The sequence below is a fragment of the Odocoileus virginianus genome, chromosome 10 (genome assembly GCF_023699985.2).
Source record: "Odocoileus virginianus isolate 20LAN1187 ecotype Illinois chromosome 10, Ovbor_1.2, whole genome shotgun sequence".
NCBI lineage: Eukaryota > Metazoa > Chordata > Mammalia > Artiodactyla > Cervidae > Odocoileus > Odocoileus virginianus.
Window position 1 is genome coordinate 25,988,743 of NC_069683.1, and position 21,331 is coordinate 26,010,073.

The 21,331-nt window shown below is 42.0% G+C and overlaps 1 protein-coding gene across 1 annotated transcript in view; it reads left to right on the forward strand.

Annotated features, from left to right (window-relative positions):
* Positions 1–18,519, forward strand: part of LOC110148981 (uncharacterized) — a 191,916-nt gene extending 173,397 nt beyond the window's left edge. Inside the window, exon 3 of the mRNA XM_020911287.2 lies at positions 18,080–18,519. Coding sequence (XP_020766946.2) covers positions 18,080–18,464 — 385 coding nt within the window. The 3' untranslated portion in view covers positions 18,465–18,519. The remainder of the gene's footprint in view (positions 1–18,079) is intronic.
* The last annotated feature ends 2,812 nt before the right edge of the window (positions 18,520–21,331 follow it).

The window sequence follows — 21,331 nt, forward strand, 5'->3', positions numbered from 1 at the left end:
AGAGAAGGGGGAGTGGTCTTCAGGCAGTGTTACTTTAGTCCGTTCCAGTCCAATCCAACTACTCTGGCCATGTTCCATAGGCATCTTAAAGGAAACCCTTTGGAAGCTAAACTCATCACCCTATTGATACCACTCCACCCCAAACCAGACATTGCTTTTATAGTCTCATTCATGGTGGATGACATCGCCATATTTTCATTCTCCGAAGTTAGAAATTTCAGCAGCATCTTTCTGCAGTAGCCCTATGATTAGTCTTCCTGCCACCAGATTTTCCTGCTCCAACATATCCTATGTTTAGCTGCCAGTACTATTTTCATACAATCTGTTTACATCAGTTTCCTGTAAAAAATGGTCTATTATTTATTGTAAAAGATGTATTTTGAAGTATCAGTCTTGCTTCTGTTGATTCTTGTAATTTACCCTGATGCTCACAAAAGTGACCCTGTAGCAGCCATATTATCCCTAAGACTATTCCCACCCCCACCAAAGTTAGACAAATTGCATTAATCAGATGCTCCCAGGGATTTTGAATTGGCACTGAAAAGTTCTTGAATAGAAAAAGTGTAACTTAAGCTGAAGGTGGCAATATTTCTCTTCCTATACTGATTGAAAAGACAGAAAACTGCTCTGCAGAGAAAGAAGAAGGAACATGTGATGGACATGTTTTGACTGCCCAGTATCTGCTTGGGAAATCATCCTTCTTTCATTCTACATATTCAAGTGGAACTTTTGCCAAAAGACTCTGTTCCCCTCACTACAGTGATTGGTTCAAGGTTGGACACATGACCCTGGCTTAGCCGGTCTGAGTACTCTACTCCTTGACTACAATGATTGATTCAGGAATGGTTCTATGATGCAACACCAGGCCAGTCAGTCATCCCCTGAAGTTCAGGTGGAACTTTCAGGGAAGAAGCTCTTTTTTGACTGTGGCCCTTAGTTCAATGGGCTTTCCTGGTGGTTCAGTGGTGAAGAACCCACCTGCGATGCAGGAGATGCAGGAAACACAGGTTGGGTCGGGAAGACCCCCTGGAGAAGGGCATGGTAACCCAATGGTAACCATGGTAATCCATGGTATTCTTTCTGGGAAAAATCACATGGATGGCGGAGTCTGGAGGAGTCCATGAGATTGCACAGAGTTGGACACAACACGGCACATGCTTAGTTCTATAGATGATTTAAGATGAGAGTGGCCTTTTTCACCTCCACTAAGCTTTCTTGAAAATGAAGTTGACACAGAAGGAAGTGGAGCAAAATAGAGAATGGCAGAATTTCAGTGGTGTCCCTTGACTCCTGAATCTCACAGTGCCTGAAGTTGTATTTACTCCTAGGTTTCCCACTTTTTAAAAAAAATTGTTAACATATACATAACCAAAAAAAGGAACCACTTTTAAGTGTATGGTCCAGTGGCATTAAGTGTCTCTGCACTGTTGTGCAACTGTCATCACCATCCATCTCCAGAACTTTTTATCTTCCCAAACTGAAACTATTAAAACAGTTACTCCTTGTTTCTCTTTCCCCTAGCCCCTGATTATCGCCATTCTATTTTCTGTCTCTACAAATTGACAACTCTAGGCACCTTGTGTCAGTAGAATCGTGCAATATTTTTCATTTGTGTTAGCTTATTTGACATCAAAAAATGTCTTCAGGCTGGTAAGAGCTGGTTCATGAATAGATAAACAAAATTAATAAACCTTTTAGCTAGACTTATCAGTAAAAAAGAGGACTTAAATAAAACCAGAAATGAAAGAGGAGCTATTACAATTGATACTATAGAAATACTGTATGAACAGTTATATGTCAACACATTAGACAACCTAGAAGATATGGATAAATGTCAAGAAACATACAACATACCAAGACTGAATCAGGGAAAAAATAGAAAGGTGATCTATAGATTCAGTGCAATCCTTATCAAAATTTCCAGTGGCATTTTCCGAGAAATATTACAAACAATCCTAAAATTTGTATGAACTGCAGAAGACCCAAACAGCCAAAGAAACCTTCAGAAAGAGTAGCAAAGCTGGAGACATCAAGCTTTTTTATTTCAAACTCTATTATGAAGACATAGCAATCTTTAAAATAGTATAATTCTGGCAATGAAACAGAATAGAGCCCAGAAATAAACCCATGCATATATGATCAGTTTGTGACAAAGAGTCAGGAATATACAATGGGGAAAGGACAGTTTCTTCAGTAAATGGTGTAAGGAAAATTGGACAGCCATATTTGAAAGGATGAAACAGAATCACAATCTTTTACTAAACAAACAAAAAAATCAACTCAAAATAGATTAAGGGCTTGAACATAAGACCTGAAACCATAAAACTCCTTAAAGAAAACTTAAGTGGTAAGTTCCTTGACATAGGTCTTTGCGATGATTTTTAAAATATGACACCAAGAGTAAAACCAACAAAAACAAATAAATGAGATGATATCAAACTAAAAAGCTTCTGCACAGCAAGGAAACCATCAACAAAATGAAAAATCAGCCTACCAAATGGGAGAAAATATTTGCAAATCATGTATCTGATAAGGAGTTATAACATCCAAGATATAATAAAGAACTCATATAACTTAATAGAAAAAAATTCTGATTATAAAATGGACATAGGATCTGAATAGACATTCTTCCAAAGAAGATATGCAGATGAGCAACAGGTACATGAAAAGGTGCTTAACATCATTAATCATCAGGGAAATGCAAATCAAGACCACAATGCGATATCACATCAGACCTGTTAGAACAGCCATTGTCAAAAAGGTAAGAAATAACAAGTGTTGGTTAGGATGTGGAGAAAAAGGAGCCCTTGTGCCTTGTTGGTGGGAGTGTAAATTGGTGTAGCCACTTTGGAAAACAGTACAGAGACCCCTCAAAAAATTAAAAATATAACTACCATATGACCCAGAAATTCCACTTCCAGGTATTTATCTGAAAACAGAAACACTAACTTGAAAAAATATAATATGTGTACCCCATGTTCATTGCAGCACTATTTACAATGGCCAAGATGGAAATAACCTAAGTTGTCTGTCAATGGATGAATAGTTAAAGAGGTTGTGAGATATATATATATATATATACATTCTATATATTCCATAAATTCAGCCTTAAAAAAGGAGGGAAATCTTGCCACTTGTGACAACATGGATGAACCTCAAGGGCATTTTGCTAAGATAAATGAATCAAACAGAGAAATGCAAGTACTATATGATTTCTCCTATATGTGAATCCAAACAAACAGCAACAAAAAGCCCAAGCTCTCTTAGAAACACTAAACAGACTGGTGGTTGCCAGAGGCAGGAGGAAGGGGTATTGTGGGGGCATGGGTGTGGGAGAAATGCATGAAGGGGATAAAAGGTTTGAAAAAAAGGTTTATATATGTTGTAACGTGCCTAGACTTCTCATTTTAAAGAGTAAAAAAATTTCCTTTTTGGCTTGAACTACTATATTTTTGTCGCTTATGACCAAAAGAATCCTGGCTAATACAGATTTAGAGAGAGGGAAAAAAAAGATAAAAGGTAGAAGAGGGTTCCTCTAGCTTTCCTGTTCTCAGTTCCAGCCCCTTCCTGGGCCTGACTGCGTGAATTCTTTGAGGGCTCTGCAGACAGCGAAACAGCGCTTGCGCTCTCCCTCTCCCTCTCTCTCTCTCTCAATCTCTTGCTCTCTCTCTCTCTCTCTCTCTCTCTCGCTTCTTTAACAAATTCATTTCTTCTAAAATGAACGAGTTGTGACCAACACACAGTTCCTCATTCCCTCTAACACGGAGTAAAGGACTTCCATCTTCAGGTCCTCTCCCCTCCAGGTGAATCCTATTCTTAATCCTCACTGAACTCTCACCATTTACGAACAATCCAGCTTTCTCCTGCCGCTCTGGTTCATGCTATCCTCTGCCTAGAAAGTCCTTCTTTTCCTAAGCGGAGAACTCCTACATAGCCTTCAAAGCCCTCCTCACGTGTTACCTCCTTCCTGCAGGCTTCTCTTTTTTTCCATTCTCCCAAGCCGTGGACACGTTGTATTGCAACTGTTTACAGATTTCTTATTCCTTAGACTAAGAGCTCTAAGAGTGCATGGGTTGTCTTTTCTTCTTTATAATCTAGGGTCTAGCACAGTTGTTGAAGGTGACTTTTGTTGAATAAATGAACTTAATTGCTTCATAAGCCTCAGTTCTTGATATCCAAATAATTAATGCACTGCAGGCTTTAAAACTTATTAATCATCTAATTAGGTTAAATATGTTCCCTGAAAGCTTTTTAAAATTATTATTTTCACTATTAGTAAAAATTCAGAGTGAATCCTCAACCCACTACAGACAGATGTAGCAAACATTTCCAAGAGTGGAAACCCAGAGTAATGATTCTCAACCGTATTTGGTCAGATGTGAAATAGCATTTTCCATGGCTAAAATTGTCCTTTGCAGTATGTACTCTTTTTAAGGATATGCAATGCAGTTTACTTGCTAATTATGTTGGATTTTTCTTTAATCTTTATACTTCTGCGTGAACTCAAGAAATAAAGGGTCAGGACATCTTGTAAAAATTCACCTTCTTTGATGTCTGGCATTGTCTCTTCCTTTTCCCGGTTCCCTGCATCTACCTCCCACTCATGTATTTGAAAGACATTTGAGCTGAACAGTCCAGCTAAATGATGCATTTTGTTAATATGGTACCTTTTCCATAGATGGCTTTAAACTTAGATATTTTTATTACTGTGGAACATATAAAACCTTCTCACGGTCCCCATAACTTCTGAAAGAATAGAGGCTCTTTTGTCATTTGAAAAGTGCCATGTCTTTGATATTTTTCACCCAGTAGTCTTAAAGTTCATAAGTACAGACTGTTTTCTCCAGATTTCTTTGTGTATCTAACTCTTTTTCTGCAAAAGTAGCCTTTTTGATTTAGATAGTATAGCCTGCTCATTTTGGACAATTTGGAAAATTCAGAAAAGGATGAGAAGAAAAGAGTCCTTGTTAATAATTCCCCCATCCTATAATCAGAGACTAATTTTGTTTAGATATTAGCATATTTGCTATTGCTAAGATATTGGCATATTTCTTTTCATTGTATTTTTTCAAACAGCTTTGATAAAGTAAGCTGCACATATTTAAAGTGCACAATTTGAGGGGTTTTGGCATATTTGTACACTCATGAAATCCTCACTTCAATTAAGAAAAGGAACACCACCCAAAATTCCCTGGTGCTCTCTTGGTCATCCCTCCCCCCAGTCCTCCCCACCCCCATCCCCAGGTAACCATTTATTTGCTTTCTTTCACTAGAGATTAGTTTGCATTTTCTAGATATTTATGTAAGTGAAATCCTACAGTATGTACTTTTGTTTTGGTCTGACTTCTTTGACTCAGCATAGTTACTCTGAGTTTAATCCTTGTTGTATGTTCATTTCTTTTTGTTGATGAATAGTATTCTATAGTATGAATGTACCACACTTGTGGTCCAACATTTGGGCTTTCCAGCTATTACAAATAAAGCTGCTGTGAATATTCAGGCATGAGCCTTTGTGTAACACTGCTTTCATTTCTCTTGGAAAGTTACCTAAGAATCGAGCAGCTGTGTCATATGGTAGGTGTATTTTTGCCTTTTCTTCAGGAAACTGACAAAGTATTTTTCCAAGCAGCTGTACCTTTTTCCATTCCCATCAGCAGTATATGAGAACTCTAATCCATCCTCCACATCATTGTCAAGAACTGATAGTATATCTCATTCATTTTAGCCATTCTAGTGGGTGTTCAATGGGTATCTCATTGTGGTTTTAATTATCTTTTTCATAATGACTAATGATATTGGACATCTTTTCTTATTCTTATTGCCACTCATATATCTTCTTGGTGAAGTATCTATTCAAATCTCACACATTTTAAAATTGTCTTGTGTGTCTTATTATTTACTTGTAAGTGTACTTTATATATTCTGGATCCAAGTCCTTCGTTGGATAGGTTTGTCCAGTATTTTCTCCCAGTCTGTGGCTTGTCTTTTCATTTTTGTAACAGTGTATTTCCATTGTGCTCTAGGCCACCTCCATGCCCAGAGTCCCCACATTGCATCCCCAGCATTTGTGTGTCTCCCATCAAAATGTAAGCAGCTCAAGAAAAGGCGCTTTTGCTTTATCCATTTTTGTTTCTTGACATCCAGCATAGAGCCTGGCCCAGAGTAGAACCAAGAGTTGATTGAAGAACTGAACATGAGGCCAGGAAAGGCATGACTATTTTTGTAAAGAATTATAGCAGTTTAGGGCAGAAATGGTTGTTGGAAATCATCCAGGTCAGCATTTCTCTCTCCGGATCCAGAGCCAGTGACTAGAAAAACTTTACGCCCTTGTCTATGGAATGAGGGGAAGACAAAGGGGAAAGGGAAAGGGCTGGGGTTAATGTCAGGACTTAGTCTTTAGTCTCAGCGTGAATCATCAGTGAGCCCTAGATCAAGAAGTAGCAGGTAGGAGGAAAGGTTATTAAGGACAGTATCTGAGCATGAGACTAAGATCATGTTTGTGTCTTTCCACAGATTACTTGTTAAAAGGAAAAATAAATACTATAGAGCAGATGCATAAAAATATACATGTATCAATACTTACTGCCACTGAACTGTACACTTTAAAAATGTCTAAAATGATAAATTTTGTTTTTACCACAATTTAAAAAATAGACAAAAGGAAAACTATACAATAGAAAAAGTAGGCAATAAATATTTTAATGAAGTGATCAAATTTACATCACCAATAAGGGCAAATGGACTTCTTGTGGCTCTGTAATATAAAGCCTGAAAAGGGCCCACTGACACTTGTATAGTGTTCCAACCTCAATCCAACTCTGAGGGGTCATCATACAGACCCACATAAAGGGTCGTACTGCACAATAACTAGCTTGTATTCACAGAAAAATATCAATGTCATAAAAGATAAAGACAGACCGAAGGACTGTTCCAGATTAAAAGATGACTGAAAAGCTGTGACAACTAAATGTAACACTTGATCTGGGATTAGATCTTGCACCAGGAAAAAGAAGTTTCTTCTTTTCAAAAAAATTCTTTATTTATTTGGCTGCATTGGGTCTCATTCAGTACACGCGGGCTCTTTTCTGCGTTAGGCAGCATCTTTCTTTGTGGTGCATGAACTCTAGTTGTGGCACAAGGGCTCCAGAGTGCGCAGGCTCAGCAGATGTGTCACGTGGGCCCAGCTGCTCTATAGCATGTGGGAGCTGAGTTTCCCCACTGGGGCTCAAACCTGTGTCTCCTGCATTGCCAGGCACAGTCTTAATCTCTGGACCGCCATCGAAGTTCCTCTTCTTTTTTTAAAAGTGAAACACCTTATTGAAACAACTGGGAATATAAACTGTAGATTACTAGAAGGATTAGACTGTTGTTAAATTTCCTGAATTTGATAACAAATTCTGTCCTGTAGTTATGGAAGAGATTATCCTTGTTTTTCGGAAACACACACTGAAATAATTAGGGAAAAGTGGCATGATATATGCAACATACTCATAGGTAATTCAGAAGTAATAAATGTTAATGCTAAAGCACATGTGACAAAATGTTAAGAATGGACAGCTCTGTACAATAGTCATGCAGGTGTCTTATGTACTGATTTTACAAACTTTTCTGTAAGTCGAAAAGCACTTCACAACAAGTTTTTTAATTGCTTTGGGGTTGATTCACTAAATGTTATATCCATACAAGGGCATACTTAACAGTCTTTAAAAATACATTTATTGGCATAGAAACAAGTTCATAATATATAATTGACTGAAGCAGGCAAATTGCAGTGTGGTCTGTTTTATTCAGAACAAAACAAAAATCTTTTCTGAAAAAGAGTCTGAAAAGATGTGTACCAAAAAATGTTAATTCTGGGGATCTCTGAGTTATGGAATAAAGGGTAATTTTTTTAAAAATGTGAACTTCCCTGGTGGCACAGTGGATAAGAATCCACATGCCCACTCAGGGTACGTGGGATCCCTGGGCTGGGAAAATTCCACATGCTGTGGAGCAGTTGGGTCCATGGGCCACGACTACCAAGCCCGCATGCCGAAGCTGCTGAAGCCTGCCCGCCTAGAGCCTGTGCTCCACAACGGGAGAGGCCACCACAATGAGAGGCCTGTGCGCTGCGAGAGAGGGGCCCTGGCTCACTGCAGCTGGAGAAAGCCTGCACAGGGCAACAAAGACCCAGTGCAGCCAAAATTAAATAAAATTATTAAAACTAGTTGTTGCTTATATTTTCTACTTTTCTACAATGTGCGTGCATTAATTATGTAATAAAAATTATTTAAAAATCATGAAGAAACATGACAAAAAAGCCTTAAAGCCACCCAGGTGCATAGACTGATTGGGAATCCTCTGAGCTGGGCACCTGCATTCTTCACTAGTCTCTTTCTGCGGCCAAAGCTCAAAGTTCTTTCAACTTCCTACATCACACTCTGTGGAATTAAAAAAAGAAAAACTTCTCTTCCATTCTAAGTCTTCTCCAACATTTGCTTTCTGTAGATGGAAAGCCCTCAGAGAGTTATTGCTGGTGTATTTGTTATTCTAAACGGTTCTGCATGTGTTAAAGTGCTTTCTACTCTACTGGTCAGTTTAAAATAGGCTTTTAACTGGTGTTCTTCACAGGCCCCTGGACTTTCCCATAAGGTAAAAGTGTTAAATGCTCAGTCTCTTCTGACTCTTGGCAATCCCATGGACTGTAGCCTACCAGGCTCCTCTCTCCGTAGAATTCTTTAGGCAAGAATATTGGAGTGGGTAGAATTCCCTTCTCCAGGGAATCTTTCTGACCCAGGGATCAAACCTGGGTCTCCTGCATTGCAGATCTGAGCCACCAGGAAGGGAAGCCCATAACTGATTGGAAGAAGTTGGATTTTAGGGACCTCATGGAATGCATAAACACCTTTCTTAACTTCTGTTCTCCTTTTTTCTCACCGGGCCCAGGAACTATCACCATATCCCTGGCCTGCTTAATTTTGAGGACCTGGAAGATCTAATAGTCATTTTTCAAAGATGCTTTCTTTGAACTCTCTCCCTCAGAGGGCAACTCCAACAAAGACAAAAAGCGCAGCAGTAGTAGTATCATTAATGTGTGGAGTCCAAGTTGACCCTAATCTACTTTCTCTTGGCCTTCGCCCACGGTTGGCTCTGCGTCTGGATGTCTGAAATTATCTGATCATCATCTATCACATTTACCCTTTGAGACCGTGTTTTCCTGTGAATTGAGCATCATGTCACAGTCTTCTTATTTTTATTCAAAATGTTTTAATGAATTTGTTTCACATCCTTCATTTCTGAGTCTTGAATTCTTCATCAGATCCTTTAATATTGCTTCTGAGCACGGCTTTGAGGAATTTTGCTTGTTATAGATTGTGCCTCTTGAGATATGTTGGACTTTCTTGTCATCTTGACACTGATTTACCAGAATGAATTTCTTGGGAGAACACGGTTGCGAAGAAATTGTTCTGCTCTAACAGCAGATGATTTTCATTAGTTTTGCTCAGTTTGGGGACCCAGTGCATGCACTTTGAAAACTGTGATGATGTGTAGGCAGCTGGGTCTGGGCATTTTCCTAATGTGAGCTACTGCCAACTCATTATATCAGCTTTTTATATTCAGATATAGGCAACCCAGTTTATTTATATATATTTCGGTTTTTAAAAAAATATTGCCAAATGGCAAGTAAACATAATGTGAGGTAAAGGCTTGTTTATTTATTCAATCTAACATCCTACTTGACTTTAAAAGTCTAAGAAATCCTTCTTGTTACCTATGTCATTTGTCCCTTTTAAAAATCATTTGTCCTTTAAAATAAAGCCAAACCGTGCTTAAAAGCAACATGGAACTAACCAAAGGAAAACTCAGTATTCTTCAGGTCATGGTTATTCAAACTGTGAGGCTGTCAGAAAATATTTCTTCCTATTTTTATCTTAACTGCCTCCCTCTCCCTTTCAGGAGCAAAATAGCTGAAACGTTTGCAGATACATTCATTTGTCTAGGTAGTCATTTCCCCTTGGGTTTGGAATAATATTCCTCCTTAACTGCTTGAAAAACCTAGAAAACCTAGATCTAAAACTATACTCAAAGAGACAAGACCACAGGTATTGCCATGCCCAGTGACAGTTAACTGAGGCAGAAATCAACTTGGGGAGAGTGGCATTACAGTGAGGAACCTGAGGTTTCGTCATAGTCTTAAAGGTTATCGGGATGGTGGAGACCCCTGTTTCTGCTGTAGATGCTCTTAGTGTGAGCAGTAACCTTTATGAGAGGCGGAAGCCAGCCAGCCAGGGAGGCCCAGGCGTGGGTCCTTTGAGCCGCATCTTGAGTGTCTTTGGAGCCACAAGCCCAGTACCGTCCCCAGTGCCAGCTCTCAGTTGTCTCCTAACTGGTACCTCGACCTCCGCTCTTGCCTTCCCCATCCATCCCCTAAAGTGTCACTCCTGAAATGCTAACGTGATCGTGACTCTCCCTCCTCTTTAAAACTCAGCAGTGGCTTCCCATTGTGTTAGGTTAAAATCCGATTGGTGCAGGAGCGGGCCCGGCCTTTCTCTCATAGCTCACCCACTTCCATTCTCCCCTCCTGCCCTGTGGTCCAGCCACGGGGCCTCATTGGCCTTCCTTCAGTCCCAAAGGAGCTCTGCACTCCCACCTGCCTCCACCCGCTTCAGGCTCGCTTGTTACAGCATCTCATACAGCCGTGTCCATCTCCCGCAGAGCACCTCCCCTCAGCTTGTGTTCTTTATGGCCTTTCTTTAAGTGTAAGCTCTTCTGGGGACGAGGACCCAGTGCTGCCCTATCACCAGCACCAAACCCAGTGATGTGGTTAGGTCAGTAAGACCTCAGATGAAGTCAAGGTTGGTTTACCATTTTCTGCTAAGAAGGATTAGCTCCACAAATTGATGTGATTGTGTCATTGCCACAGAGGGACTAAACAACTTCCTAGTAAATTCTTGTCTGTTACGACATTGCAGCAATCATTAAATTCTGTAAGTTTTCTATACAAAGTACACTGGCTCAAACCTACTTGGTTCAGTTGCTGAACCTGTCCTACCTCCCCTTCAAAGCATTTCTCAGCCTTCTCTCGAAGTTCTAAAGTGCAATAGTTGCCGTGTTTCATCCATCCTGTCCTTTCCCTTTTGCTCTGCTTGCCTGATTTCTCCCCTCCACTGCTCTTAAAACCACTTGAAGAAACAATACACTGGCCCTTTTGATAGTTCTCCTGTGAGAACACCATGTCCACACCCTGGTTGGCTGCCAGGGTTTTGATACGAGGGGTCTTTCCTAAATAAAGGAAACATTTGGCCCAAAGACGGATGTAAATTTCCACCCCTAGAGACCAAAATTGTTGAAAAAGTTTAAAAAACAAACAAAAATAACAACAAAAATCTTTAAGTTTCAGTAATCAGCCAAGACATATAAGATATGCGTTGCCTTATTTAACTTCACAAAAAATCCTGTCATGTCTGTGTTACTGTCTTCATTTTAGAAATGAGAAAAATTTGAGCCTCTGGGATGGTTGAGTGACTCTTTGAAGTCACACAGCCCCAGAGCTGTAATTCAAACCCAGGTCTAACGACTTGAGCTCTTAACCAGTATTTTACACTGCAGGCCAAGGTCAATAGAAATGGATGACACAGGGACTTGCATACAATTAATTTCAATTAGCCCCTGTAGACCAAAATCATTCTGTGAAGGCAATATCCAAAGAGGCTTAACTGAAGATAAATTACTTATGTAAAGACATTCAGAGTATATTCCTAAGTGTGAACTTCATCATCTTAATCTTTTAGCTCTATACATGTTCACATTTAAGGTATTTTCTCCCCAGGTCTATATTTCTAAATACGTATTTCTCCTTGTAACCACATAACCTCCTGACACCGCCCAAGCTGGGGCCCCTCTGTGCAGATTCCCTTGGCCGGAGTCTCTCTTCGGCAGCTCACGTGATGCTCCCTCAGCACAGTCATGGGGTCACGCTGCCCGGCTTGTGCTTATTCTCAGTTTCAGGGAGTGTGGGGATGGACTTCCTGCCAGAATCCTGCCTTGACATGCCAGGTAACTGACCACAAGCCATGGCCCATCCTATGCTATTTATAGCAAGTGACAAAAATAGCCTCACCTCTCTGAAAGGTGTTATTTGTGCCATATGCCCACTGGCCTCCTACCATCTGACAGGCGCTTCTCTCCAGACCTCAGGAGGCGACAAGACTGTGTGCTCACCCAGACCCAGAGGCACCATATCCCTCAAGTGTGCGCACCTCCTGCTCCAGAGGCAACCAGGGGAGGCGAGGCAGCAAGGCAGAGCGTCAGCGCTAGGGTCAAGGCAGAACATAGCTGTGGCCTCAAGGAAGGAAACAGGAGCTTGGGAAGGAGGAGTAAGAGACAACCAAGCCCAACTGGTGGAGTTGGGTGCAGTGTCAGGGTGAGATTGTGAACACAGTTGATCTGATTCTGAGCCACAAATGCCCCAGAGATGCACTGGTCTCCAAGCCTGGGATGGGGCTGTGTCTGGGGCTGAGGAGGTTAATGGAAAGGGCTGGAGTGACTGCAAAGTGTAGATGGACCCTGTTCCTTTCTAGCTGTGTGCAGATGAGCAACTTACTTCATCTCTCTGGGCAGTTTCCTTATCTGAGAGGGTAGCCTTCGAGGAACAGCCCCCACGCTAAGTGTGCATCAGAATCACCTGGGACTTTGTTAGAGTCAGGTTGCCCTGTTTATTGATTCAGGAGATCTGAGAGGACTCCGAAGATCTGGATGTTGTGAAGGTTCCCCAGAAGATTCCAAGTCCCACACTAGAGTTGGGGAGCCCCTATACTAAGTGAGTCACAAGGGGTCTTCCAAGTCAAACAGCCCTTTATGCTAAAGTTTACTTTATAAAGCAGGTGTAAGAAAGCATAGAAGATGGACATTCAACTCAATCAATTATTAGGCAGCGTCACAATCACTTTATCAGTCATTTGTTGTATCCCAAGAAATATCCATTGAGAGCTTATTCAAAGAGCTTTTTGTGTGTGTGTCAGGCTGAATCTGGGTTTGATTTCACTCCCCCCACCGACATCCTCTTTTAGGCCCTCCCTCTCACCTGATTTAGTCTCTCCCGCGGGTCACAAACCAGGAACCAGAAAGACAAATCCAGACAGTACACACATGAATTTTACTTAGTCTGCACAGTGTTAAAAAAAAAACAAAATTCAACTGAGTCAATTTGAAGATCGAATTGGCTTTATTCACCCCATCAAGTTAAATAGAAAGAGGCTCTGAGGAGTTGTATAAAATGGAAGATGTTTATAGGTAAAAGGAGGATGGGTCAAGAAGGTATCAGCCAAAGAGAAGAAAGGATTATTTCAGACCACGGTGTCTTCTTTTGGGGGCAGGGAGCAGCAGGGGTCTTTATCATGCAGATAACCTCACTCTGGTAGATTGGACTTTTCAGATTGACTGTTTCAAAGGTCACATTTCTAGGAGGGATTGAAATTGCAATGATGTCTTGGTTTGCTGTCTGAAGGAGCCATGACTCCATTTGAGGCTGAGTATTTCTTTTTAACATCAGTATCTTTTTTAGAGTCTGAATTTGTGTGAGGTCAGACTGGGCCTTTGCTTTCCAGCTTACCGCAGGCCCACCACGATGAGTGTGTTAAGCCAGTGGCTCCCACTCTTCACCCTCCCTGCCTAGACCCTTATGTTAGATCTGAGCGCAACTCCTGTCTGCAGCCCAAACCTCTTTCTGAGCATCAGACCCATAGATCCAGATGCCTCCTGGATTGATGATCCATGGAAGGCCTCGCATATCGTGCAGGACTAAATAAACTGTAGCTAGGGCTTCCTTGGTGGCTCAGATGGTAAAGAATCTCCCTGCAATGTGGGAGACCTAGGTTCGATCCCTGGGTTGGGAAGATCCCCTGGAGAAGGGAATGGCTACCCACTCCAGTATTCTTGCCTGGAAAATCCCAAGGACAGAGGAACCTGGCGGGCTACAGTCTATGGGGTCACAAAGAGTCGGACACGACTGAGTGACTTCCACTCACTCACTCAGAGGTATTGTTATCCCTACTGTGCATATCATCTTAGGGTCTCACAGGCACCTCAGCTCAACCTGTTCAAAGCATTAAGTCACCTAGACTGGGAGCAACTCTGGGCCCTTTGTCTTCTTCACTTCAATTTTCATCACACCTTATGCAAAATCTCTCTTGATTCCATCTAGTTTTCTCCATCTCTGCTGTCATCATCCTAGTCCCAGGCACCATCATTTTTTGTTAGAACTATGTAGTTACCTAATTATTCTTCTGCACACATCACTGTTTCTATCTAATTCATTGGTCAATTCAAAACCACAGTTTTACTAAATAAATCTGATATTGCCTCTCCCTGCCTGCATCTTGAGAGGAGTCCTTTGGACAGCAAGATCAAATCAATCAATCCTAAAGGAGATCAACCCTGAATGTTCATTGGAAGGGCTGATGAAGCTGAAGCTCCAATCCTTTGGCCACCTGATTTGAAGAGCTGACTCATTGGAAAAGACCCTGATGCTGGGAAAGATTGAAGGCAGGAGGAGAAGGGGACAACAGAGGATGAGATGGTTGGATGGCATCACTAACTCAATGGACATGAGTTTGAGCAAACTCAGGGAGATAGTTGAGGACAGGGAAGCCTGGCTTGTTGCAATTTATGGGGTCACAAAGAGTTAGATTTGACTGAGCGAATGAACATCTCCCTGCCTTCAGTGGCTTCCCAATACCCGAGGATAAAATCCAAAATCCTTACCAAGACCCTCCCCAGTCTGCCTCCTGCCTGCTCCCCCGCTGCCGCTGACAGTCTGCGTGGCGGCCCTCTGGGACTTGTCCTGTCCCTGGCCTCTAGACTACCACAAAGGCCATTCCTCGTTCTGGAAAGCTGTCCCCCCAGGTGTTCACTTGAAAAGTTTGTACAGTTTCTCCTTAGCTTATTAGCTTAGCTGTCACTTTCTCAGAGGGTCTTCCCTGATACCAAAAAGGAGCCAGACCCCCTGCTACGAGCTCCCATAGCCCCTGCGCTTCCCCTGGCTGGGGCTCGTCACCCTGAGTTCTGAGTGTACCCCCTTCTAGACCATGGCCTTGTGAAGGCATGGGCTGTCCCCTACTGACTGTTCACGGCTCTCTCTTCCGTGCTTAGAACACAGACGTGCACAGTAAATGTTTGCTGAGGAAAGGAAGAAAGGGAGAGAAGAAGAAGAAAGTGGAAGGCGAACCAGAAAGGAACAACAGGCTCCTTCTGGCCAAAGAGAGGACAGGAGCGGACACATCCTGCCCCACCACTGCCCTGAAGTCGAGAACTCCTGAGGGCGGGAATCCTCTCTTACTCAGTGTTGTAGCCTCAGCGTCTAACAAAGAGCAGGTGAACTGTGGAGGCTGTGGAATGAATGAATTTACTATGAGCCCCTGACCTAGACTGTAACCAATGGTATAACCAGCCAGAGAACCACTGGTTTTATAAGCCTCAAGCAACAGTTTGACTTTTTAGAGTATGTTCATGTGTATAAACTCTGATAAAGATTAAAACCTAAAAAAGATGGAAATGTGGAAAAATTCTTACTGAGTACCCTATGGTCATGCATGCTCAGTCGTGTCAACTCTTTGCAGCCCCATAAACTGCAGCCTGCCAGGCTCCTCTGTCCATGGAATTTTTTAGGCAAGAATACTGGAATGGGTTGCCATGCCCTCTTCTAAGGGATCTTCTGGACCCAGAGATCAAACCCATGTCTCTGTGTCTCCTGCATTGGCAGGTGGATTCTTTACCAGTGAACCAGCTGGGAAGCCCGAATACCCTATGGTCACCACCAGTCAAATCAAATTGGTTATGAACTTACAACAAGAAGTCTGTTATCCAACTGTAATGAAGCCATCATTCAGTTCTTAAAGAAAATATCATTCTTAAAGTCAAAGGAACACGTAAAGAAAATGCAATTCATTCATGGGACTAAAATGTAGATTTTGGCTTTATCTACTAAGCCAGAATGAAGGGCAAACATGGCTTTGGCTCTCCAGAGCCTGAATTCTGGGCCTGGACCACCACTTAACTGTGCAAACACATGCCTTTGGGAAATTGATCCAGCCTCCCTGCTCTACTTTCTTTCCTATACAATGGGGGAAATGAGACCTACCTTGCAGGATGGTTTTGAAAATGAATAACAAAATGTAAAACACCCAGCCGGCCCTGGTGACCAGGTGCTCATCGATTTCATTGTTTGAAAGTACTCCTGCATTTTAATTATTTAAAGGTATGGTGGCCTGGCTCAGAGTTGCAGGGAGCTCAGGAAATGCTGTACTCCCAGTGGGAGGAGGCACTATTTCTTTACTGTCAGTGCCTTAAAAGAATGAGGAAAAGGTGGCAGGGAACTAGGAAAGCAATTGCAGGCAAGAAGCCTGGGAAATAAAAATGGGAGAATTTCGTCCTCACTGGATCTCAGTCACACTGAAAATCAGGGTTTTCTTCTCCTCTTCCCTTTTCCTTCTCCTTTGTTCAGGAGGGAGGCCCCTCAGGCAGTGCAGCCGGGGGCAGGATCCTAGCGGGCAGAAGAAGGAGCCTTGCTTCTCCTGCCTGCTTGTCTCTCCATTGTTTCTTTGGAGAAATTAAATTCATATTCAAACACTTAAACAAAATAGGACTTTATTTTATTTCAAAGGCAAATCATGTTTGTTCTGGAAAATATATGCAAGCCAAAAAAAGAAAAAATTATACAAAATTCCACTGCTAGATCACCATGAAACTATTTGGGAGTCTATCCTTTCAGAGTTCTTTCTAGGCAATAAGGACATAAGCCAGTATGTTCTTATAAAAACAAATGGGATCGAATGCTACATACTGTTCTGTAATATGATCTTTTTCACTGGCAACTTCCCATGTCAGTAAATGAATGTATCTAATGTCGTGATGGGTGACATCAGTGGATGCTCAGGTGGCTGGCCCCTGGCACCCACGGTGCCCTCCCTGGAAGGAGACTCGTAGCTTGTTTCTGTGAAACATGTGAGTCGAAGTGGGCAGCTTTGTAGGCAAACCTTTATGCAAGCCACAATTGTTTTCTTACAGCAAATTCTCACATTCAGTCTTAATTTTCTCAAAAAAAAAAAAAAAAAAAGATTAATCTGTTTCAATCATAAGTAGACTTCTTTGGAGAAGAAGAAAGAGGCTAAACATGATGCTTTTTATTTCTGATTTTGTTCAACCTCTACATTTTTCTCAGCAGTGCTCAGTCGCTCAGTTGTGTGTGATTGTTTGTGACTCTATGGACTGTCATCCTCCAGGCTCCTACATCCATGTGATTTTGGTAGCTCAGACGGTAAAGCGTCTGCCTACAATGTGGGAGACCCGGGTTCGATCCCTGGGTCGGGAAGATCCCCTGGAGAAGGAAATAGCAACCCACTCCAGTATTCTTGCCTGGAAAATCCCATGGACTGAGGATCCTGGTAGGCTACAGTCCAAGGGGTCGCAGAGTCGGACACAACTGAGCGACTTCACTTTCACTTTTCAGTGGAGTGGGCTGCCATTTCCTTCTCCAGGGGATCTTCCCGACCCAGATATTGAAGCCCTGTGTCCCCTGTATTGTCAGGCAGATTCTTTACCCAGTGAGCCTATCTCAAACATAGCCTTATTTCTAGTCAGCAAACTTAAGAAGAAAGACACAGTTACTGTCCTTAAAGAGATTACAAGCTCATAACATATGTAAAAGACACAGTAATTCTCTCATTTGCACAAAAATACCTGATTTTTTTACCAGGAGAAGTGAAGACAAGACGGACACAATATTAATAATAACAGCCAGTGTTTAATGAGAACTATCTGTGAACTGTTAGTGTCTTACATGTTATACTGTATTAGATGACACTTATGATTTAATTCTCAGTCAGCCTATGAAGTAGGTACCAGTGTTGTGAACATTACATTGTTGTGGGAACTGAGGTACAGAGAAGTTCAGTAACTTGCCTAAGGTAACCCAGCTAGTGAGGGGCGGGGGATTTGATTTTAGGCCCACTGAAGCTGGGTCCCTCTAGGCCGAAACACAGGGGTTGGGCTGGGAGACAGCATCGTGGTGACCCAGAATAAGCACGGTAATGTACTTTCCCAGGTACTGCGGCCTGAAAACGGGCTTGCTGACGTCCCCCATGGTGGGCTTCATGGCGACCAATCAGTGCACCTTCCACACACCGGTCAGCTTTCCTCAGATCCCAGTGGCTGCGTTGGCCGTGGAGAAAGTGGGTCGCTCCAGCGTGCACTACCGCCTTGCTCTGTTCCCGCCTAAGCCCACCAAGGAAACGCCTTCCGTCGACCACTGGGACCTCAGCGATGGATTCTTCTTCGGCCACCCCAAGCTGGCTCACTTTGCCGCTTTGGCCTGTACTACAGGGTCTTCAGTCCATGTCTTTGTCAATCCAGCCACCAGCAAGCCGGTGGGCCTTCCTGAAGACTTTCGGAGGGGCCTCCTGCGGCTAATGAGCCCGGCTCCAGGGTGAACGCCTGTATGGGAGTCACGCCTGCCAGAAAATAAAGGGTAGATGATCCTCTTAACAGTTTCTTCTGTTTAATTGAACTACATTTGGTCTATTTATGTTGTATTGGTTTGAGGTGTACAGCAGAATGATTCAGTTATATATATATAACTGAATACATACATACATACATATGTATGTATGTGCTTCATATTACTTTCCTTTATAGGTATGTATGTGCTTCATATTACTTTCCATTATAGGTTATTATAAGATGTTGGATATAATTCCCTGTACTGTACAGTAAATCTCGTTGCTTATCTTTTTTGGGGGTGGGGGGTGCACCATGTGACTTGTGGGAAGGATCTTAGTTCCCCGACCAGGGACTGAACCCATGCCAGGTCAGGGCAGTGAAAGCCCAGAATCCTAACCACTAGACCACCAGGGGACACCCCATGTTGCTTATCTATTTAATGCTCAGTAATTTGTATCTGTTATTCCTATACTCCTAATTTATCCCTCTCTACTCCTTTTCTTCTTTTGTAACTAAAAGTTTGTTTTCTCTGTCAGTGAGTCTTTTCTATTGTGTATACAGATTCATTTGTATTATTTTTTAGACTCCACTTGTAAGTGATGTCATATAATATTTGTCTTTGTCTTGCTTTGCTAAGTGTAATGTTCTCTTTGTCCATCCATGTTGCTGCAAATGGCAATATTTCCTTCTCTAGATGATTTCTTTTTATTCCTTAATGTGGTTTTTTCCACCCTGAGGAGAGGGTATTTTATACCCTTTATGAGTGTCACCTCGCTTCACCAGTCAAGCATCCCTGTGCATCAGGCCCGGGGCAAAGTGCTTCACACCCAGGGTCTCGCTGAGCCCCCACGCCAGCCAGCCAGGCTGGTGCTGCTCTTCTCTCCTTTCTCAAAGAGGAAAACAAGGTTTGCAGGGTGCGAATATCGATAATTGGCCTAAAGTCATTCAACTAGTGAGTGGGTTTGTCTCTCAACTCACCTGGGCATGCTGGCTACAGGCATCTTTATCTCCAGCAGCATGGCTGCATACTTGCTGTGATTTAAAACCACTGATCTGAGTCTTTAAATGTCTTCAGCTTCTTACAGTTAATATAACCACATGAACTCTTTTTTTTTTTTTTGGTCAGATGTGAACTTAAAAAAAAAAAGGAAAAAACAGTGTTCTTTCCTGTATTTAAAACAACAAACACACCTTTGACAATTTTCTGATAAATTCACGACATCCATCAGTCACGAATGGCATGTGTTGCAATCTAAAAGTAAACCTTTGATGCTGAAATTTGTAAGAACACTGCTTTGGTCTAACAATGAAAATGGTTACCATTTCCTGCGTGCTGGCCACACAAAGTGCTTTATGGTCGTTGCCTTAATTCATCCTGATTTCTCTTCTATAAAGTAGGAGTCATTGTTGCCATTTTTCAGATGAGAACATTGAACTTTTAAAGAGAACAACTGGAGATGGAGAAGGTATTCTAGTCCAACCTCTCTCTCAATCCTGAGACAGGGAAACACACAAGCTTAATCTCTCTGGGCCTCAGTTTCCACCCCTGAAAATATAACCTTTCCTGAATATTTTTGATTGTACTAAGACTCTGATCTGCTTTTGAAATGAGTTTCAAATCGCCACCACATACAACTAGCTTTGGAATACCCTGACCATGATAAAAACAACATTAAAAGCTATTCCTTTGTCATTTAATTCATTCAGTTTCACCTAGTGATAGATTGATTTTTAGGTTTTAAAACACTTCGTACAAGAATTCTAAATCTCGGCAAGACCATTAAGCAGCAGCCTGGTTGGTAGGTATTGATTTATTTGACCTCTGGCATTTGACCTCCTCAGGAAGGACATCGGGGAAAACCCCCTTTTTGGGTGTCTCACTTCTCTGCTCTTGAGTTCTTGCATATGCGTTGCTCACCTTGTCTCCTGGCTGTGGACTCCTCAGTTCAGGAGGAGGAGGAAGAAGATCCCAGCCAGAGGAGGAGCAGAGAGGATCTGTAAATCCCAAAGTGGTCAGTGCAGGTTGCTCAGGATCTAGGGAGGTGTTGATTAAAACGTCCTCCTTTCATTGGCAAAGGTATTCTGATCTGGCCAATCAATCATATAGTCACCTAACTTATGAGCTGTGTTATTTTGGGTATTAATTCCCCTTAAAGTTCCCCCACTTATAAAATGGAAAAAATCGTACTATTACCACTGGTCACGACCCAGATAATCACAATGGTGTGATCACTCACCTAGAGTCAGACATCCTGGAATGTGAAGTTAAGTGGACCTTAGGAAGCATCACTACGAACAAAGCTAGTGGAGGTGATGGAATTCCAGTTGAGCTATTTCAAATCCTGAAAGATGATGCTGTGAAAGGGCTGCACTCAATATGCCAGCAAATTTGGAAAACTCAGTAGTGGCCATAGGACTGGAAAAGGTCAGTTTTCATTCCAATCCAAAGAAAGGCAATGCCAAAGAATGCTCAAACTATGGTACAATTGCACTCATCTCACACGCTAGTAAAGTAATGCTCAAAATTCTCCAAGCCAGGTTTCAGCAATACATGAACCGTGAACTTCCAGATGTTCAAGCTGGTTTTAGAAAAGGCAGAAGAACCAGAGATCAAATTGCCAACATCCGCTGGATCTTCAAAAAAGCAAGAGGATTCCAGAAAAACATCTATTTCTGCTTTATTGACTATGCCAAAGCCTTTGTGTGGATCACAATAAACTGTGGAACATTCTGAAGGAGATGGGAATACCAGACCACCTGACCTGCCTCTTGAGAAACCTGTATGCAGGTCAGGAAGCAACAGTTAGAACTGGACATGGAACAGCAGACTGGTTCCAAATAGGAAAAGGAGTATGTC